The 23,343-nt window shown below is 42.5% G+C and overlaps 1 protein-coding gene across 1 annotated transcript in view; it reads right to left on the bottom strand.

The window, feature by feature from the left end:
* Egflam (EGF like, fibronectin type III and laminin G domains) overlaps positions 1–13,942 on the bottom strand; it is a 170,652-nt gene extending 156,710 nt beyond the window's left edge. The window contains exon 1 of the mRNA XM_042690631.1: positions 13,830–13,942. Coding sequence (XP_042546565.1) covers positions 13,830–13,920 — 91 coding nt within the window. The 5' untranslated portion in view covers positions 13,921–13,942. The remainder of the gene's footprint in view (positions 1–13,829) is intronic.
* Positions 13,943–23,343: the final 9,401 nt, after the last annotated feature.

Genomic DNA, 23,343 nt, shown 5'->3' with positions numbered 1-23,343 from the left:
CCAAACAAACATTGGCTACTTTTTTGTGGTTGTTAAATATAGAGACTCCAAGTTTTTGTCAGTGATATGAACTTCATGGCTGATCTAGACATCAACTGTCATCATTATGGGACATGAAATCTAAGAAATCTGTAATATGGAATTAAGGAAATGAAATTCTTTCATTTGCATTGTCATGGGAGCCTAAGTTCGATTATATATGTATCATCAAAATTTGAAGTTATAGCAAATATGGAAAAACTATCATGTCTATTAATATAGAAACTATAAATCATGGAAACCTAATCAATGTGCATTAATATTAGAGTGTACTTTATATACCAAGGAGATTAAGGATTTTGTTGGTATATTTAAGTAAACCAAATGAACTCCTTGTAGTTGTTGTTAATCTTAAATTTCAACTGAAAAAAAAATCTTAAGAAGAAAGGGAAAGTGTTCAGCTGGGATCAGATAATAGTAAGCATTGAAACTAGAACTGAAACCCAGGTTTGTCAGACTGGATCCTACCATGAGGAATGGGTATGTATTCTTTGTACTGCCTATCCATTACTTTAATATAGCCATTAAATAAGCATTTTTTTCCAACTTAATGGTTTATTTATCTCACTATACGAATTAGAAAATCCCAGAACACCAAAGAGATGTTTGAGAAATGGAAAGCTCTGAGACTTCAATGATAAGCCTTAAAATAGGCCATCTTGAAGGTCGACCCAGTATCATTTGCTACTAGAGAAGATGTCTGGATAGTGAAGGAATGAGAAACTATAAAGTGAGGCTAAGGGTCCCTGAAATCCCGGAAGGATCTTTGGTAAAAGACTCTTGGAGGGCTTAAGGCTCATCTTCCTGTAGTTGTGGCTGCTTTACAATGGAAAACAACCCCAGAGTTATCAAGTGCTGGTTTGGCAACACTAACACCGTCCCTAAACATGATCTAGCCAGGGACATAACAGAAAGCAGCCCTGGATCATCCTACAGCCCCAAAACATGCACACCGTCTCTCCAAGTGAAGGTTGGGCAGGAAGGATACCCTGAGGATAGGGTCCCTCCTGGCCTCAGAGCTGGACAGACACCCTGCAGTGAGCATGCCCATTAGCTTGTGCATCAGGTGCAGAAACACCCCTGAATTGAGGAGCTACTACAAAGGCTAGGGGTCGATTAGCCTAGGATTGCGCCTTATATATATGACTGTTTCTTTTCTGCTCAGTACTTCTGCCCTTACTTTCTGGTGAGGTCAGCATTAGAAAGGTCAAATGAGATCATTTCTCTGAAAGTACGCTGAAACGTATGACAGTTCATCCAAACATCTCAGCTTCATCCATCCTTATCATCTTCATCCTCATCAGAATACCCTGTGGTGTCTGAAAAATGATTTTGTATTTTAAGAAGTCTCTCTCACTGAATAAATTATCCTACCATGAATAGCCTTTTGTGTTATAATACACAAATAGAAGGAGCTTCTAGAAAATGCTGGAGAGGAGTGGGAGCTAAAAGTTTAGTTTAGTTGATGTGCTTAGTAATTCCTTCCACCTAATTGACTGGGTAGTGGTTTAACTTTTTTAAGGAATTAATTTTACTTTTTTGGAAAATGTAGCAACATGTTGGCTAAATATACACACACACACACACACACACACACACACACACACACACACACACACACACACACACACACACATATATAACCATATATGTGTCTGTCTGATTATCCTTCTGCCTATCTGTCTATCTATTCTATCTATCTATCTATCTATCTATCTATCTATCTATCTATCTATCTATCTATCTATCTATCTATCTGTCTATCTATCTATCTATCTATCTGTCTATCTATCTGTCTATCTATCTATCTATATCTGGTAGATGGTTTACATGCTATGGTTTAGATGTGGTCTGACTGTGTCCCCCAAAGATTCGTGTGTTAAAATTTAATCTCCACAGTGAGGTATTAAGAGGATGGAAGCAGTCTGACTATACAGTATTTAGAGGTGAGACCTTTAGAAACTGATTAGGATTAGAAAAGGTCATGGGGTGAAGTCTCTATGACTAAATAATGGTGGCTTTACGAGAGCAGAGAAAGAACAATCCCCCCCTTCCTCACACACACACCCTTTCTCTGACTCCCTGATGCCCTCAATTACCACCATGGGACTCTGCCCTCAAGGCCATCACCTGATGCAGCCCCATGAATGGGGACCTGAGGATGGAGCCAAAATAAGTTTCTTTTCTTTATAATTACTCCACTAATGCAGTAATTAATCACTGTGCATGTGTGTATGTGTGTGTGTGTGTGTGTGTGTGTGTGTGTGTGTGTGTGTGTGGTGTGCATTTGTGCATGCATGGGTGTGGGTATAGGTGTAGGTGCCAGTCCTGGAGCTTCAACTCAGGGCCTGTGGGCTGTCCGTGAGCCTTTGTGCTCAAGGCTAGCATTCTCCTGTTTGAACCACAACTCAACTTTTGGCTTTATTTATTTATTTTGGGTGTTTAATTGGAGATGAGTCTCATGGACTTTCCTTCCAAGGCTGGCTTTGAGCCACAACCCTCAGATCTCAGCCTCCTGAGTGGGTAAAATTATAGGCATGAGTCACTGGCACCTGGAAACCAATTACTTTTTGACCAGGTTATACACTACAATGAAAGCAAACTTCAGGCCAAATTCTATCATATATCCATAGACAAAAAGACAAACATTAGCATCTAGCCTGCTCTTGCTAATTTGATAACATCTCTTCTTGGTTTTTCTAGGAACTCCAGTGCCTCAGTGATGATCCATCCATCTCAGTTTCTTTTCCTGTACACAGTTAAGATACATTTCCCAGAATCTTTACAGTTATGTTGAGGCCACATGACTATGCCCTGACCTGCCACTGAATCTCTTGCACAAGCCTTCTTTTTCTTCACCTCCCCCAGGAAGGTCATTTTGAACATGGTGGCACTGGCAAGATAGAAGTATCAAAGGCAGGATGATGCAGGTCTTTGGACCATCATAAAGAGGAGACCATCTTAGAATTGCTGTCCAGATAAATTTGGTGAACACCACCAAAGCTCAGCATTACTCATTACAGCACATAGCCTCGATTTGCCTGAATCAGACAACACCTGGTTGTCCACACTGAGGCGGACACATCAAGAGATTAATGACAAGACTAGCAACCATCTGAGAGAAGACAAATGAGCCAGGATTTCATGAAGGAATCACAGCACTGGCATGACCGCTGGGCTTGCTGAATTCTTATTCTATCCATGTAAAAACAGAGTTGTATGTACAATCTTTTGAATTAATGTAGTTCACCAATGAAAATATTTTATGTAACATAATGTATACTAATCAAATCCACCAGTTTGATTTTTTTAGTAGTCTTAGGGTTAGAATTCAAGGCCTGAGGGTTCCTAGGCTGATACAGTACCAATAGGCCAAACCTCTATGCTTGTATTTTGCTGGTTATTTTTTTTAGATAAGCGCACAACTACTTCAGGCTCCCCCCTCGTTGCTGAGATGAGTAGTATGTGTTACCACATCCAGTTTCCCACTGTGGACATGAAATCTCTTGGACTCTGCTGCTCAGGCTGGCCTTGAACCCTAAGCTTTATTCTCTCAGCCTCCCTAGGTTGGGATGATAAGTATGCACCACTGTTGCAGCCAGTGTTGAATCAAGAAGAATGCCTACTAGCTTTTCTTCTTATTTGGCCTAGAACCACAAATAGCTAGACATACAGGCATGGGTGACATAGCCTACCAGTGTGAATTTTTTTATAACATCAAAGTATTTTTGCAGCCATCTTTGAGAGTGAACTTCATAGGAAAAACCTTTAAATAAAAACCAACCAGTCATGGACTGTGGACTCCCTCCTAGGACAAAGGTAAAGTTCCAAATATTTAACCAGTAGCATGGCATATCACCAAGAGATGTGAGCATAAACTAACATGCCACAACAGTGCCTTGAGGCATGGATAACTGCAAACATTAACTCACTTCCCTAGGGTAGAGATTAAAGTAATTTGCAAGGCCACTGTTTATATGGAAGCATTTAAAAAATAAATCACAGACAATATAACAGGCACCTAATTCACAGCCATCACCTGGTTTATTTATCTCTCTGCTCCCTCCAAGAGTTATGAGCCAAGGATCATGGGACTTGCTTCTAAGTATATGATTAGATCAATAAAATTAGCCATCTGTTCAAGGAAGACTTTAAATGCAGGTTATATTTAAGTATTATGTTCCCAACTGCCCAGATGTTACAGAAAAAGGGCCTGCTGATATGACTCCTTTTGCACAATGTAAGCCATTAACTGGCTAATAGAAACATATTGTACCACGAAAAATAAATAATATTAACATTTCATTGAATCTGAGTTGAGGCTTTGGGGGTACTTTGTCAGAAAACACAACTATTAAAATGCCAAGTGGACTATATAAAGTCAGAAGAAGAACAAAATGAGAATTGTCTTTAAAGGAGTGGAGAAAGAAGAGATTTGGGAGTGAAATCAAAGGGACAAAAAGTATACCTTTGGTTGGACTGGCTGGTTGAGTAACAGGCATTACCCTCATTATCGGTATGTGATACAGTGTGAGTACCCTTTGTCTCAACTCCTTAGGACCAGAAGTAGTTTGGATTTGGGGTTTTCTTTCAGATGTTTGCATATTTGCACCCACATAATGAGATATCTTGGATGGGACCCAAGTCTAAACACAAAATATGTTTATGTTTCATAAAATCTTCATATGCATAGCCTGAAGGTAATTTCTGCAAATTTTTAAGTGATTTTGTCCATACAGCAAAGTTTCCCACGTGATGTCATCAGTGGAATTTTCCACTCATGGTTTCATATTTTGGATTTTGAACATTCTGGATTTTAGAATAAGACTTCTCAGTCCAAAATATTCTATTTTAAGGAGCACTTCGGCTGTATCTAAGCTTTTGTCTGCTTTGATTTTTCTTTGATTCTTAAGAAGAATATGCTAGTGGGGCTATGTGGGGGAACTGGAGGTTTCTTAGTGCTGAAGAAATGGAAAAATCATTAGTAGGAAGTGGACAGAGCCTGGGCTGTCTTTCTGTGTGGCGACTAGGGGCTCCTAAAGTGCTCAGACCTAAGGATCTGCAAACCTCTCCTGAGTTCTCTACCTTCATGCAGACTTCCTACCCCAGTCACAGACAAGACTGCATCATTATAAGAAGCATCTGCCGCCCTCTACCATTACAGCCTGTAAAACTTTGCCCAAGACAATTATCAGACAAAAACTGTCCCTCATCCTGAAGGGTGTGTGTGTGTGTGTGTGTGTGTGTGTGTGTGTGTGTGTGTGTGTGTGTGTGTGTGTGTGTGTGTGTGTGTGTGTGTGTGTGTGTGTGTGTGTACATGCACATCACATGCATGTCCATGTGTTGAATTTAGGGCCTTGAACTTCAGCGGGACGCCTTTCACTGACCACTGGCAGTCTACCTCTTAAGCTATACCTCCAGCCTGTACAGTTTACTGGTTAATTGTAGATAAGAGTCTCAAGGATTTTTCTGCCTGGGCTGACTCTAAACCAGGATCCTTACATCTCAGCCTCTCGAGTAGATAGAATTACACTGGTTGAGGGCTACTATTTCACATAGCTAATCCACCCAACCTAAGAGAATTACACATTTACCAGCAACATTTTCCAATTTGAAAAATCAAATAATGTAGTTGACCAGAGGCATTTTCTGGGTTTGAAACTAATTTGAAATATTTAACACTCAAAACAAATTAAGTCATGTGCAATCAAATATTACATGTATAAAAAGGAAGTAAAAGCCAAGCAAAAGTGGCCTGTAATCCTAGCTACTCAAGAGGCTGAGCTCTGAGGATCACAGTTTGAAACCAGCCTGGGTGGAAAAGTCTCCATGAGACCCTTATCTCCAATTAGCTACTCAAAAACCAGAAGTGGTGCTTGGCTCAAGTGGTTGAACACTAGCCTTAAGCACAAAAAGGCCAGGCCCTGACTAAGTTCAAGCCCCACAACCAACCAAAACAAAAGGAATAAAAACATATGAAATGATAAATGTCTCTGGTTATTTAAAAAAGGTGTTTTAAAACACCTGGAAATATATACATGGATATATGTATTTATATATACATGTTTATATATACATATATCCAGGTTTATATTTATTAAAGGCATATACATATGCCTTTAATTCTCTGGGATTTTTTTTAATCCTGATTAAACAATTCTAGTTTCTTCAAGATTGCATTCAACTCTCAGTCTTCTAATCTTTTCAAAGGACTGGTCTACATACTGCCTCATTTAATCTCTGAGTAAGTCTTTAAGGTAGGTACTTAGCCTATTTTTATAGCTGAAAGAATAAAAGTTTACAAGCTTACACAACTTGCCTGATGTCACTAACATTATAAAAGTGACAGAACTGAAGCCAAAGCATATCCTCTTACCAAAGGCCCCTACTCAACAGGAGAAAGCATTCTTGGGAAATAAGGAGAGAGGAAATGGAGGGCGGAGATTGGTGAGTTTGGAATATGGAATAGCTTTTTGGTGACACCTCTGGCAGAGTCTCCCACTCAATTAGCACATGCAGAAAGAGGCTGAAGAGAGAGCATCTAGCTCATCATTCTGGGACTTTAAGAAGAACACAAGTTACCAAGAGGCTGAGGAATGAGATTAACTTGTGCTATCTAGCAAAACCCTGTCTCAAAAATTAATGACAATGAATTCTACTCATAAATTGACATATTGAATGGTAACTCCTTTGTATAACTACTTAAAGATAGCAAAAATATAATTTAAAAAATAATCAGTTTAAAAACAAGAGGATCATAAGACCCAAATTTAACCTCCAGAAATCCCACTGGGAATCTAAACACAGGGTGTTGATTACAGATTCTCGGGGGGCACATATTGCTCAAACAGTCTGGTATGGTTGAATCAAGTGGACATTAGGGGTGTAATGGAGTATCTGGGGTGGAGGTCCAAGAAAGTAGAGACAGAAAAGCCCAAATTCTGCAAGGAAATCACCAGGGGAAGTTAACAAGACAGATGTCTGGTATATACTCTAAAAATTCTTTTTTTTTTTTTTAGATTTTTTTATTTTATTTTTTGTGAACATACTGTACAGAGGGGTTACAATTACATGGGCAAGATAATGAGTACATTTCTTATCAAGCATTGCAGCCTCCTCCTTTGTTTACCCTTCCCAGCCTCCTCCCGCCCCCCCCCCCACTGAATCCTCCCCCCCCACACCAAAGTTGTAAAGTTCGTTTTTCGACATGACAACTTGTACTTCTCATTGTTGCAACGGGTCCACCTGTATCCTTAAACGACTTGTTTTTCCCCTTCTCCTCCACATACTCTAAAAATTCTTATCAAGAAGGAAGTTCAGGATTTGTCTGGGGGCTGGAGACTCACTGGGAGACACCTCTGGGAAGTGCGCTCTCTGCTGGCAGAAGTGTGATTAACAACTCCTCACTGTGTACTGACACCACACTTTGGTCCTGCTCCCAAAGTGAGGGCCACAATCAAAGTAGGTGAAGCATGAGAATACGAACTCACCACAGGATAATGCCGACTTTCATAAATATAGCTTGGGGGGTCACTGGACCCCTTTGGGGCCATTGTAACCCAATGACAGGTGGACAACTACTCCCAAGAGAATTTGAATGGCAAAAAAGTGTAAGGAAAAAAGAATTCCTTTCTGAGTCAGTCTCTCTTCCTTAAGAAAAAACCCTGAGAAACAAGTACTGCCTTGTGTAAAACTACATTCACTTTCTGACCTTGACTTATCTGCTCTGACTTATCTGATAGGAGGGACAGGAAGCAAGAAAGAGAGGGGGAGAGAGAGAGGGGGGTGGGGGTGGGGGAGGGAGAAAAGCTTCTTTAAAGGCATGACATAGAAACAAGCAGGAGAGGAAGATAGTAGAATGAAATGACAAGGATGGGTCAGAGGATTCTTCTATGTAGTTCCTGAACTTCATAGACATTTTCAGCTAGGAGCTGGGGATATAAAATGTAGCTAGATCTATTGCTCTTATATCTCTCTCTTACACACACACACACACACACACACACACCTGCTTGCACACACATCTGCCTCATGACTCTGTAGTCTGCCCTGAGAAGTACAACAACCCATACCCTCAATGTGATGGAGCACAGTTGCTGGTAAGAGGAAGAGGGCGGGATTTGAGAAGAACTGCGCACTCCAAATTACATACTTTGGAAAGTGGACTTGGATGAAAGCTGTAAGTAAGGAAACAATGGTCTCTTGTGAATTCCAGGTTGGTCCAGAGGGCACTGGGGAAGTAGATCTGGGTGGTCCCTGGCTGCTTAGCCGGCCAGCCAGCCTCAGGCCTGTAGGGGCAGAAAGCACCCAGAAGGACATGTGCTCTGAGCTCCACGTCTCATCACCTAAAAGTCCTCATCTCGATCTTTCAGTTTTCCTGCTTGAAGTCTATGTGAGTAGCGAAACATCAAAAACATCAAAAAAGAAAGATCAGAGACTTAAATCTCACTAAGTGAGATCTTCCCGGGAAAATCTTGAACTCAGAACCCTGCATGATCCTCTGCCACTCTGTGGAACACCAGCAACCTGAACAGGCAGGAGCCATGGGGGTGCTCTCCCCTACATTGACCAGAGGGCTAATGAACGCCATCATGGGGTGCTCTCCCCTACATTGACCAGAGGGTTAATGAATGCCATAGGTTTCATTTACATAAACAACAAGCTGTAGGCTTTAACCAAGCAACCTCCAGAACTCCAGAACCCTATACCTATCCTTACTTCTTGGTACCAGGCCCTGGACAGCTCGGTCCTGGGCAACAAGGCCCTGTTTGATCCTTGTAGAGACAAAGCACATCTACACCTTATCAACTACATGAACCTATGAGCAGGTGCAAACGGTACCAGCCAGTGCAGATGGAGAGTTCTAGCAGGCCTCTAAACCAGAGACTACTGTGCCTCTTACCACAAGCTCAAAAACAAAAATGCTCTCTCCCCAAACTCAAGAAAAGAAACCTTGACTTACACCTCACACCTCATGTGAAAACTGACTCCAAATTGAGTCATAGGTCAAAATGGAAATGGAACTAAAATCTTCTAGAATTAGACATAGGAGAAGCTCTTTGTGAGCATGAATTAAGCTTTTTCAAACCCTATGCTATTAAAAAATAATTAAGTTGGACTTTATCAAAATTTAAGGCTTCCACTTTTTTGAACGACACCATGAAGAAAATGAGAAGATACATTACATACTAGAAGCTGATATTTATGAAGCAAAGGTCTGGTGGAAAGGACCTGCATTCACAATAGACAAGAACATTTAAAACTCACAGAAAACAAATCAAAAGACTTTACAAGAAAAGATTTGTAGACAAGTGTTCAATATCACTAGGCATGAGGAAAAGCCTACGCAAACTGCAGTCATTGTGTATCTATAGCTTAACAAATAAAAAACAACAGCAAAAGCCAGCCCCTAAGGATTCCGAATAACGAGGGCTCCATTTGTTGCTGCTAGCGCTGTGAAGTGGTCCAGCTGCCCTGGAAAGCAATTCAGAGTTTCCTCATAAAGTTCAAGAAATATCTGATGTCATGATCCCACTCTTGCAATGTACCAAGAGAAATGAAAGCCTATCTACTAGAGAATCCATACATGACTGTGTGAAACACATTTGTTCACAGTAGCATGTAGCTGAAAACAATTCAGAAGTTCACTCACTACGCAAACTGTACTCATCTATGATCAACACAATGGATTATTACTAAGTAATGGAAAAGGAACCCATTACTGATGTGTGCGACACCACCGATGTTAAGCACTATGCTAAGCATCAGACAGTAGATAGACAGAAAGACATTCTGAACAAGGCAAGAGTACAGGAACAGAATTCAGATCACTGTATGCCAAGGGCTAGTTGGGGGCTTTATTCTTTATTTTCTACAAAAGGATTGGAAAAACAGGGAGAGAACAAGAGAGGGAAAGGGTGACATTATCCAAAAGGAAATGTACTCTTTGCCTGACTTAAGTCACTGTAGCCCCTCTGCTTTTAGTAGTTTCAAATAAAAATAATAATTAAAAACGAAGGATTAGAGAGAGTAAATAGATACATATATGTTGAATTCTGTGTATTCCTTTTGTATGATGGCCACCTTACGATACATGTTTATTGGAACTCCTCAAACTGTACACTTGAGAAAGACAAACTTTACTAGATGTAAATGATCTCTCAATAAACTTGACTAAGATATGATCATAATAAGGGTGAGCTTTACCAACTGCTCACAGCAACACAGGTTGTTCTTTACTGCTGGTTCCAGCAGATGTCTTCATTTCCTTTCCCTTCTTCTGCACTTCCTGCTAAGACTCCAGGAAATTGAGAGAACTCATCTGCAGACCATTGGTGGGGGGTGGAAGGGGTGGGGGAGAATCTGTGCTATTCAGTTCAACTTCTCTTGGGGATTTGGTCAAGTCACCTAATCCCTCTCAGCCCAGATGCAAAATGAGGGATGATTTCCCCCTACCTTCTTTCCAGGTCTAGGATTCTAAATTATACCTGAAAGGAAATGAAAGCTTACTGAAAAACTGTGTTTCTATGGAGAATTGGGTAAATGCTACACACACCATGATGATGATGTAGACCTCAGGCCCTCACTCTCCCATGCTTCAGAGGTCCCCGTTTCCACTCACAGACACTAAAGTGCATCTTCCAGCCCTCCTAAACCTTCATCCCCAGGAATTCAATAAGAGAAAACAGGTGGATCATCATTAGCATGCAAAGCCACGCCCCCTGATTCTTAAGGATGAGGTCATCAGACAATAGTTTCCAAACCCAAATCAGCATCATCTCCAGTTCTTTGCTGAGGGCCTGAGCATGTCCCATGCAACCCAAGTTCCTCACACCACCCAGCAGGGATAAGGCCCTCTGCCTGGGCTCCATAGGTCCCTTACCTGGGAGGTCTCTTGTGGAATAACATGCTCTCCTCTCTCACAACTGAAGACAGGCAACCTTACCTCTTTGAATAAGAAGTCCCCAAATCAAGAGCATAAATTCCCATTCTACCACTTGCTCTTTGTGTGGCTTTGGGTGACATCTAACCTCTCTAAGCCCCAACTTCCCCTTCAGGAAAACGGAGGTTGCAGACCAATTTCACAAGGCCCCTTGGGTTGATGAAATCAGCACATCACATTCTTAGCACAGAGCAGGAAGTACTAAATTAATGTCAGTTGTTAGTTAACTTGCCATAATTTGAAAAGTGCCAGTTCTTGTGGGTTTTAGCAAATGCAGAGATTTCTTCACTGATGCTCACTGAAAAAAAGATGAGCTACCTTGGAATGGGAGGAAAGGATAGTCCTATTTGAAGATACTACCTGGATTTTTCTAAGTAGAGATAGGTGGGGGATGAAGAATTCTCAGTGTAGTTTGAATCCCAAGAATTGCCCAACAAAGCAATGTTATCTGAAGTAGATTTTTCCTTGAGAAGAGACAGGAAGAGCTATCCAAACAAAACAGGCTAGCTCTGGGATGCCTGCACATGGCTATCCTACCTTCAAAGTATGAGTGCAGACCAATTTCCATGGGAGAAAGAAGTACAAAGAGGCTCCCACACTGATCCCAGCAGCTTTGCTGGTGTCTGGAGAAGATTCTAAATTAGCTCATTGCTGTTCATTCACATCAGAGCCAACCAGGACACATTCCGTTTTTAATCTGGACCAATTTTACGGATCAAAAACTAGTCTTTCCAAGGGATGTAAATGAGCCCAGGAGGGAAATTTCCCTGAAGTTTACGAAGTAGCTGTCATTTTAATCTGAGTGCTTTCCAATCTAAAAGCCAGTGTCTGGATAAATTATAAAGTAATTTAAACAAAAAACAACTCTTCTAGGCTGAACCTAATCTAAACATGCCTTCTCCCTCAAACTTGATGTATGTAACAGTCCAAAAATATTTACAAGGTAGAGTTTCCACAATCCAGATACTAATAGCACTTCATATAAAACCAAAGAGGCCAACATGACATATATGTGGCATGAATGCTAAAATAAAAACCCTGAATGAACCAGAGAGAAAATATTTGTAGGAAAGGAACAAGAAAAGGAAAAGGAGAGATACAGGGTGAATAGAAATGCTATTTAAAATACTTTAAAATTCTGTTTCAATAGATTAAAGTCTATCTATCTATTGAAGTCATGCCACTCAGATTTAGGAACTATAGAAATAACTACACATTGCTCCAAAAAAAATGGACTAAGTGGATTTATGTGAAGGCAAAAATTGATCAGGATATGGTCCTTCCTACTAAGGAGGAAAGTTAGAAGCTAGCAGGCCTTTATTGAAATCCTTGAAGATGCTCGTGGGTTCCTGGGCATATGGGAAGAGAAAGAACTAAATACAATACTGCTCTGGACTGCTGCTTTTCACTTTATTTAAGAAACTGAATAGTGTGTAAGGGGAAAGATGTGGTGCAGATGATGATAATGAGTCTAAATTTCAAGCCACCAGTGACAGAGATAAAACCTACCAACTGAAGATGGGTCCCACAGCCCAGAGCAACAAGTCATACCACTCCAGATAGATCCTTGAACAGTGAAAATATTTAAGCAGCCAAGTGAGAACCTGCCAAGATTATTTTCTTTGCCCTGTGATAAATTTTCCCCGGTTTGCCTGGTTCTTATAGAAACATTTGTGAAGACAAACTGCGCTTTCTGGGAGGTTTTGCAGACTGTATTCAAATAGTCCCATTGTTTCCCATTGTTCCCAAGATATAATTAATCCCATAAGACAGCTTCACTTACAATGTAAGCAAAGAAAAAAACCAGTTTTTTTTTCCTTCAAAATTTTAAATATGGTCCCAGCAAAGAAGGCATAAAAATCATTATTCGGAACCCATGTTTAGAACTTTATCATTTGCAGTATTATACTTTGAGCAATTTCACAACGCAGGTCAAATCAAACGAATACAAAATACACACTTTTTAACCTATTAAAAGCAGTGGGTGAATGACGGGATGGGGAGGGAGGAGAACACAGTCAAAAATTCATTGTCTATACCATGAAAGAAGGGGTAGGTGGAAGGGGGGCTTGAAGGGAGACCACTGATCCAGACGCATTGTATTCATAAATTGCTTTGTGAACTGGCACTTCTTGTGTGCAACGACTTAAAGATCATTTTATACATTTTTTAAAAAGAAAGAAAAGAAGCAATGGACGTGCCGGTCACTGTGGTTTCAAGTTCTCACTTTAGGATAGTTGACAACGCCATACAGCTTTTGTTTAAACAGCGGAGCAAAGACCAGGGTGCAGCACAGGATCCAATGAAGCCACGGGGCACCCCTCTAGGCAGGAAGGGCCCCAAGGCTGGAACAGCCAGGAGTGGGGCGCACATCGCTGCCGAGCCCCGTGGGCAGGTCGAGAGGCGGGAGGGGGGGGGGAAAGAGGGGGCTCCAGGAAATGTCTGGGCTCCGGCACCATGAATTCATTCAGATGTTTGGAGAACCAACCAACCGGGAGGGGCTGTTGGATTCCTCGCAGTTGCCATCCTCTGTAATTGAGACAGCATGACTACTGCCCCAGCTCAGTCTCCGGCTCTCCGTGCGCCCACACAGACCCACCACGTCCCCTGGTTCTGGAACACAGATCATTTCTTTTCACCACCAAAAAAACTAAAACCTCCCTGGGAGAGCCGGGCTGGGGAAGCGCGGGGCTCGAGCCCGTCTCTCCCTGCGCTCCCGGGGCGGAGCAGGAGCCGCTGAAGCTGGTACTGCTCCGAGGAAGGACGGGAGCTGTGCCGCCCGAGGGCCGGGCCTGGGGCGCCCCGGGCGGGGTGATCTGGAAGGAGAGACCCCCTCCCGCTGCGTTACCTGCTTTCCGGAGGGAGGCTCTGAGCGCCGCCGCGCAGGGCTGCAGGCTGGAAGCCAGGAGCAGGAGCCAGACGCCGGGGATTAGATCCATGTCTCCGCGGGTGCCACAAAGTTTCCCCAAGTCCCGGGCGCGCGGGGACCCGGCGTCTCCGGGGGCGCGGGGCGTGCGGGGGGCGCGAGGGGCCGCGGACCCGCGGGCCCCGGGTGCGGGTGGGGAGGGGGCTGACGGTGATCCGGAGCCTCCGGGGAGCCCTGGGAGGCGGGACCGCAGCCGGGAGTGCAGCCGGCTCGGAGCGGCGGGGCTGGGCGGAGGGCGGGGAGGCGAGCGGGGGAGCGGGAGGCAGGCGGTGGGAGGACCGCAGGCTGGGCTCGCCGGGGATGCAATCACAATCTAGTGCGAGTGAGCAGGGCAGGCCTGCCCCCTCGGAGTCCTCGCCCAGCTCGGGACCGGCCCGCCCGCCGCCCTCGCCGCCCGGGGTGCCCGACCCTGCGCTCGGGGTCTCCGGGCCGCCCGGTGACCTAGGCTGGGGGCCTGGGAGGGGCGGGCTTCACGTCGGCGAGGGCTGCAGGGGTCAGGTCTGACCCTGAACTCTCTGGGCACATTACCAGCCCGCCCCCCGTTCTGGCGACCCCCCCCCCCCGCTTTGGCGGTGGCTCCAGCTGGCTGCGCACCCAGTTTAGTAACTTGTCCCGACGCCCCGGGGACCCGGCGGACCGCGGGGGCGGGGCTAGTGTGCGAGGGGGCGGGGCCAGCCGGGGCGAGTTAAGAGATAAATGGGATTTAAGGCGAGCAGATGGAGCGCTGGGGCTGCTCAGACAGTAAGGCCGAGTGGAGATTAGGGCCCCTCCGGCAGATGATGGCAACTTGAGACCCTCCCGGGAAGGGGATAAAACTCCACAGTAATCCGGACCTTTGGGAAAGGGATGCGAACTCCAGACCTTGGCTAGCCTCAAACCTCTCTGGAAGGGGGCAACTAGCAGGGGTTGGATCGGCCCTGAAGGCCAGAGCCAAGTTCTGGCCTTGACTCCTCTGTCTTTGGGCGGCCCCAGGACTGGGTAAGACCCCAGGACTGCAAGGTTTCAAGTAAGGCCTGGAAAGGGGAGACTCCAAGAAAGGAAAGACCCCAGAGACCAAGTTCTAACACATACTGGCATTGTGACCTCTAAGCTGCGAGAAGAGACCGCAGATGCAATAAATAAGCCAAGAAGAATAAACTGAAAGGAAAACACGTCCTTAGCCAGTTCCTGGGGAAAGATCAAAGGCCCCAGGAAGCGCCCTACAGACAGACGCTGACATTGCTGGCCCTGAGGGCGGCCTGTAATCCCCAGCCAGGCTCAGTGGACCTCAGTGCCTTGGAGTGCTCTAGAAGGAGCTGAGGGGGATGGTACTGACTGGTGGGCTCTCCTACCCCAAGATAGTTTCCCATCAAAGAATGAGCCTGAGAATATGCTCCTTTAAATGATGGCATTTCCCAGTGTGCAACAGTCCACGAATAAATCTAAATTCCACTCCAAATTGAATCATTAGGCCTCCCTCTTAGCTGTGACTCCAGAGCTTGCCCTTTTACATAGAACTTGTATAGAAAAGAGCAGTATTCTTCACTTCCCAGCTGAGACCGGGCAAGGAAACCATACAAGGCAACTGTCTCCAGAGACGCTGGAACTAGGGTTGACTAAGGGCCACAGAGGTCATTGGGACTCACCTCTTCTCCCCACTCCCATGCACAGACACCATGGTGCAAGGAACATGTTCTTAGGTCAAGGGACACCAGATTCCAGTGTGGAGTGCTCAAGTGGAACAAAGTGACCCAAGCAAGATTCAGAGTAGAATTCAGATATCAATAAATGCCCAAGAAGTGGCTGGACAGCTATGTTCAGGAGAAAGAGATGTCTTACACCAGCAGCACAGTGGAGCCCAAGGCCCAATAAGCGGGAGAATGTAGAATCCTTACACGTTGTTTCTGATTTTTCCCGCTGAAAAGTGATTCTCCCAAATACAGAATTTCTTAAGTTATATTTAAGTAGTTCTACAAAGGAGAGGTCATTTAACAGAGCAGTTTATGAATACAATAGATATTGATCAATGTCACCCCTTCCAACATTCTGATCCACTGGAAGCAATAGCTGTCACTGAGTATGGCTGACATTTGCATAATGTCTTTAGTGTACCAGATCCTCTGTTTTTGTTTTCATATGGACCCTGGGCTAGAACTCAAAGCATAGGTCTGCCCCTGAGCTTTAGTACTCAAGGCTTGTGTTCTACTACTTGAGCCACAGCTCCATATCCAGCTTTTTGGTGATTACTTGGAGATTTGTGTCTCACAGACATTCCTGTCCAGGCTGGCTTTGAACCACAATGCTCAACGCTCAGCCCCCAGAGTAGCTAGGATTACAGGCAGGAGCTACCAGAACCTGGAGTCAGATTCTCTGTGAAATGCTTTTTAACCCCTATGACATTATATCATTGACATCATCCCTAATTCCCAGATGAAGAAACTGAAACTTGTCAAGGTCGAATAACTTGCCCAAAGTCATGCATCCTCCTAAGTGACAAACTGGGACTAAATGGAGCTGCTGTGCTTCTAGAATCCGTGTTTTCACAGAGACAAAGTGGACCAGATAGACTGTGTGAAATAATTGCTAAGTTCCTCGTTTTTATTAGGTGATAAACAGCACCACTGAATCTCAGTCCTATTTTTTTTGCTTTGAATGTGTGTGTGTGTGTGTGTGTGTGTGTGTGTGTGTGTGTGTGTGTGTGTGTGTATGTGTTTAATGACACAAATAGTCCATTCCAAATGTATGCCTAGGTTTTAGCCTTCTTGTTGATATCTTGGGCCTGTACCAGGCCCTTTTCTCCTGGACTGGTGTGGTCCTTTTCATCGTTTCCAGGTGGCCATAGGTGATTTGGGAATAGGCTTGGTTGCTTCAAAATCCTGTCTTCTTTCTACCCTCTAGGGCCTACCTGTAGTGACATTGCTATATTTTGTATTTTATTTTTGAAGGCCTCCAGACATTCTAGATACTTAGGCCAGTGAGAGAAGACCTTTCTTCTTAGAAACTGCTTGTTAACAAAGCTCAGGCCCACACTCAATCCCCATCTTTCCAACGAAATCATACCCCCCAGATTCCCTTTCCTCTCAGTTTGACAACCAGCTTGGTCCTTGTAAATCTAAAGACAAATGAAACTCACTCTTTCTTTCCTTCTCTTTCTTTCTTTCTTTCTTTCTTTGTTTCTTTCTTTCTTTCTTTCCTTTCCTTTCCTCCCCTTTACTATTTTCCTATCTTCTATTGGAGAGGAGCTAAAGAGGACAAAAGGACTTTGAGAGTTTCATTTTAAAAAAATGTTCAAATTCTCTGGCGATCTAAACTCAATTAATAAGGTCGCCAGTCGGAGAGCAACCTGCCTATCTTGTTCAATATCATGCAAGATGAGTTTGACCTTTGCTTAAGGGGATAGATTTAGAGATTGTTAGGAGAAAGGAAAGACAAACTTACCAATTATGGGATGTTTAGTAAGGCTCTCAATGGATTTGCTATGTGCATTGGATCAAATGCATAGTGAAACATGAATTTCTCCCTTTCTTTGTGAAAAAAAAAGCTTACTCATTTCTTAGGAATCCTTCTAGAGACAGACGCTCTTTGAACATAAAGTAAAGTATAAACGTGTATTTTTCACAAACAAGAGCATCTTCAACATGACTGCTAATCTCAATATCATTCCAACTCAGTAGATCGGTCTTCCTCTCGCTAACATCTGAATAATATTCTATTGTGTGATATATGATTTATTTGTTCTTTCTTCTGCTGTTTTCAATTGTATTATAAAACACACTACAGTGAATGACCTAGAACGCCGAAGAGCTTGCACATGTTATAAATGACTGTAGGGCTCATTTCTAGATAGCCATTGCTCACTCAAAAGTTTAATTTTGTTCATTTGCCCAAATTTCCTTCCAATAAAAGTATACTAATTTGTACTCAAACAAGTAACATGTGAGCATAACTCTTTCCACAAATGATATCAATATCATATCACATCAAACCAGATCTAAATATGATGCATGATATGCATACATGATAAATACATGTCATATACTTTATTTAACATGCAATATATAAGTGGATGCAAATGATAAATGAGACACTTGATGAGTTATATATAGGAAAATGAGCATACTTGTATAATAACCAACTAGTTGGAGAATAGGAGTTTACCAGCACACAAAATCTCTCCTCTAGCCTCCTCTCTAGTCTATATTTCTTAAGAAAAGTGAAGAGAATTCACACCTCCCATTTGCTTTTTTAAAACACATAAATAAACATAGAAAAGCAAACAATGAGAGCATTTTCCCCACATCTAATACAAACTAAACATTGATTGAAAGTGAATCCCATTATGCATGAGGCTCTGTGCTAAGGACAGAAATAAAATGTTAGAGAAAATACAACCAAAGTGTATTGCCAGTTCACCTAAGAGGAATTCTGTCTTGTTGGGAGAAGAAAATAGTCTCGCAGCTAAACTATGTATGAGACAGAACAAAGGAAGCCCTAAAAATTGCATGCAACATATTCTTAGGTAAAGAGGAAACAACTTCCAGCCTCAAGTCCTGAAGTGGAACATGACCCAATGGAGATTCTGAGTAGAATTCAGATGTTAACAGAGTACAGGAGTTGGGGGAGTGATAGAGGAAATTAGTATTGTGGGGTTTGCTTTTTGTTGTTATTGGTTTGTTTTGTCTTTTCTTTTTTAGTAATGATTCTGAACATCAGAATAGGCTTATTTGGGTGAAAAAGAAAGTATGAATGAATCTGAATGTAATATAGAGCAGACCAGACAGAGTACTTGCTGGGACAGGAGGAGTGATCAGGACTGAGAAAACAAGAGACAGGCCTGAATACCTTAGGAGAAGAAAAACATGGAAGAGCTTGAGTCTAGCACTCTCAATGGGTGGTGGGCTGGAAGGCCCTGTACTTTAGGTGATCCTGTCTAGGATCACCTGCAGGGAAGAGAGCCAAGAGCTATCAGGAGTTACCTGACAGCATGGGCTGAGACACTGGGGACTTTCTGAGGGTATCTGATCTCCATTTAACTGCAAGTCACACACAACATAGCGAAAGAAGAGGACCCAAAAGTGACCTCATATAATTGCATAGAAAAGTATGAAAAAAAAAGAGAAGAAAGGGTGAGGGGAACGGGGAGAATGCAGTCAAGTTCAACGTATATCCTACAAAATTCAGAAAGCGAGGGAAGGAGTGGGTTGGGACGGTAGCTGAGATTGTTGAGAGGCGGCATTGATCAAGATGTATTGTACTCATAAACAACTTGGTTGAATGTAACTCCTTTGGACACCTCCTTAAGCTGGCATATGCAACTGCAGAATACAGGGCTCATTATGGAACAGCTGCGTAGCAAAGAAATCTCCTTAGATAAGAGATCAGGTGACCAGCACTCTACTTTCAGACATGGCACTATTGTTGGGACTTTGGTAACTCCAGTGGCCTCCTGAAGCCTTGATTTTCTTTTCTCTACAGCAAAGAGACCACATAAAGTGATGGGCTGAGTTCATCCTATACCTCACACGAGCTTGTCCACAAAAGAGCTGTTTTTCTTTTCCAAGATCAGACAGATGTCACTTGTTAAAAACAAAAAGAAATCTTATGAAAGAATCGTTCCCTCCTAAAAACCCTTGAGGTTAGGAAAAAAAATCTCTTGCCAAAAAAAAGTAAAATAAAAACAAAACAAAATGAAATGTCACACACACACACACACACACACACACACACACGTACGTACGTGCGTGCACGCATGCACACCTGCACACATGCACAACCACACAAAAATGGCTGACCTGGCCTACAAAGGCTGCAGGAAGCATGGTCTCCAGGCTGCCCACATCCAGTTCAGCAGACAGCGGCAATGAGCCGGTAGTGAGTGGTGCTGGAGGTGACGAAGGGAAGCAGAGGAAGCCGAAACCATTTCAGATTACCCAGCAGTGTTGCAAATAAATGTAGATGTTCCGATGCCATGAGAAAACCTGTGCAAGGAATCAAAAAGACGGTTTCCAGCCTGAGTATGAGTATAGTTTTACTTGCATGTTTCTTAAGGAAGGGAAGTGAGAAGGAGGAGCTGGTAGACTGCCTGATTTAGAAATGCAGTCAGCCCTCTGTATAGACTGATTCCACAACCACAATCAACCAAATGTGGATGGGAAACACATAAAAAAAAAAAAAAAAAAACGGTTCTGAACATCTACAGACATTTTTCTTCCCTACACAACACAGTGCAACAATTACTCACACAGCATTTACGTTGCTTTGGGTATTACTATAAACTAGAGATAAAGTGGGCAGGAAGATATATGCATAGCTCCTGTGCAAACATGTTGCCATTTCATATGAGGGTAATGACAGCTTATTGTATCCATGATAAGTTCTAGAGCCCATCCCTTGTATATCCAGGTGAGGGACAACTATGAGAGTGTCATCAAGGGAAAAGTATCCATGAGGTGAAAAATAGTTGGATTAGGGAAGATGTAGTTTGGACCCAGCCCCCAGAGAAAGAACTTTTAAACAGTTGAAGTTGAGTGGCTTATCAGGAAAGTAGAGCTAGAAGGAAGAAAGAGTAGGAAATGCTTCATCCAAAACTGCAGCAGAGGAGACCCTCTTCTGTATGGCTGTATGAAGGAAGACCAGCAGAAGATGGAGAGAATCAGTCTCCTGCCCTAAACAACCACCAATCAGATGTCCGTAGTACAATGCACTCAGCATTCTACACACTGTCACTCCCTGATTGTTGGCTTTATTTCATTTTATCCTCGTCACATTTACCAAGAATGGGTGAAGTCCTTGCCAGAGTTAAACTTCAGACAATACTGGTTGATTATTACTAGACTGACAAATAAAACCTGAGGCCAAAACTTAAGACAAAAGCTTAGATTCAGATTCTTTCTTTGTGAACTGGAGAGAACAGTTAAGTCAAAGATTGTATCTTGAAACAATGAAAGACAACTTCCAGGAGATAGTGAAATCATACATAGGGATTCTCCTGGCTAGGAATAGTGGTTGAGCCATTCAAATAAAGGAAAATAAACACAGAACACACAACTGGCAGGAGATGCTATTTAGTCCAAGTTGTTCTTGGGAACAACTAACCCATTCATATTTTCCTACAGCCTTAATATCTCTTAATTTATCCAATATGCTTGCTTTTCATGTTCCCTGCTATGCTGCTTTGTTACTTAATATGTGTCCCTGGATGAGTCACTTTGCCCCAGACATCAGTTTCCTGGGATAAACTGTGGGACACAAGCTCTTATCCAATTTGGACATTCTTGTGTCCGTGGGCAGGCACAGCCCCAGGCACATCCTCAGCCAGGTCCAGACCTGACCACTTATCCAGGAAATGCAACTCAGGCTCTGGTGTCAAAGCTAAAGGAATAGACCAAGTGGCTGCTGAGTTCACAGTATGGAAAACTCATAAAAAAAGACACAGAGATGGAGATGCTGGCTCATGTGTACTAGGCAGTCCTGAAAGTGTTTATTTGGTAAATATAGAGTGATGGCTTTAATCAGTTTCTCATCTCAAACTCTTTTATAATCCTAAGTTTCACTAAAGATACACTACACACACACACACACACACACACACACACACACACACACACACACATTCAATTTAAGCTAGACACTTCCGTTGACTGAGAAGCAGATCATGACAATATGATGACCAATTTCTAATATATAAGGTACTATATATACTTATATGCATGCATTTACATACATACATTAGTCTAGTTATTTGTGCCCCATACATGTATATGCATGTATGTCCCATTTATGGGTTTATGTGTGCTCGTGTTTGTGCAATGTATGTGTAGGTATGTGTGCCATGTGTGCATGTGCCCATGTGTGTACATACACATTCTGCATATATCTGTGTACCTCATGTAATTTCATATGTGTCTGCCTATTCATGTGTGACTCATTTATGTATATATGTGTATGCATGCCATTAGTGTGTATATGCCCCTCACATGTGTATATATGTGTGCATGATTGTATGTCTCACGTAAGGTTATAAGTATGCAGGTCCCCATGTGAGTATATGTGTGCTCCATGTATAAGTGTGTGCCCCGTGTGTTTGCCCCATGCATTGTACATGTGTGTCTGTGTGTACATGTATATCACATATGTATAAGTGTGTTCCATGTAGTATGTGTGTGAGTGTGAGTGTGTGTGTGTACCCTGGATGTGTATGGGTCTCATGCGTGTGTCCCATGTTTATATATATATATATATATATATATATATATATGCCCTAAACCCACACATCCAGGTGTGTTATCCTCACCTGGGCTTTGCCAACTAGCAGAGAACTGTGGTAGAAGACTACAACAAAGAAGAAATCTTGTGGTCAAAAAGACAGATGAGCTGAGTGCTGGTGGCTCACACCTGTAATCCTAGCTACTCATGAGGCTGAGATCTGAGGATCACAGTTCAAAGCCAGCCCAAGCAGGAAAGTTCATAAGACTCTTTGTCTCCAATTAACCACCAAAAAGCCAGAAATAGAGCTGCGGCTCACATTAAGCAAAAATAACTCAGGGACAATACTCAGGCCCTGAGTTCAAGCCCCAGGACCAGCATTAAAAAAAATTTATCTTGACTTTTCCAAGTGTTTTTCTTTAAAAATTAAAAAGTTGTTTTTTAGAATATTTAGGCTACTTCCCGGTTAGGGGTGGGGTGGAAGCAAAGGGAAAAGGGTAGACAAATGAAAAGAAGAAGAGGGGAAGAATGCAGTCAAGAATTCAATGCATATCCTATGAAATTAAGATGAGTGAGGGAAAGGGTGGGTAGAGGAGGGGTGAGTGAGAATGTTGGAAGGAGTGACATTGAGCAAGATGTTATGCATTCAACAAAGGAGGAAGTAACAATGCTCGATAGGAAATGTACTCATTACCTTACTCATGTAACTGTAACCCCTCTATACAGTATTTTTACGATAAAAAACATTAAAAAAGATGTAATGCACTCATAAACTGCTTTGTTAAATGACAACTCCTTTGTATAACTACTTAAAGATAACAAAAAAATTATTTATATATAATAAAATGCAAAGATAAATGCTGAAATGAAAATGTGTGGCATTTAAAAAGCATGTATACTAATTATATTTAAATAAAATTCAAATGTAGCATTCATGAAAAAATTATGCTTAGAAAAAAAATTTGCTTCTTAAAATATTGTCCATCTTAGGAAGGCAAACAGTGTAGCTGTACGGGTCACTGAAATGCCCTGTCACTGTCTCCTGACAGGCTGTGGGAAGATGAATGTTCATCAGGAGATGGACGGATGAGGAAAGGGTGGTTATGTGCACAACGGAATCACATTCAGCCTTAAGGAAATTTCTTCAAGGAAATCCTGCCATGGAAAAAGCTTAAGGACATTATGCTAAGTGAGATACGCCAGTCGCTGACAATGATAGCAACATGATTCCAATTACATGAGCTAACTAAAC

This window comes from Dipodomys spectabilis, unplaced genomic scaffold, assembly GCF_019054845.1.
Source record: "Dipodomys spectabilis isolate Male_0828 unplaced genomic scaffold, ASM1905484v1 ptg000138l, whole genome shotgun sequence".
In the NCBI taxonomy this organism is placed as follows: domain Eukaryota; kingdom Metazoa; phylum Chordata; class Mammalia; order Rodentia; family Heteromyidae; genus Dipodomys; species Dipodomys spectabilis.
Note: the sequence above shows the minus strand (reverse complement) of the source record. Positions and strands in the feature narration are given on the sequence as shown.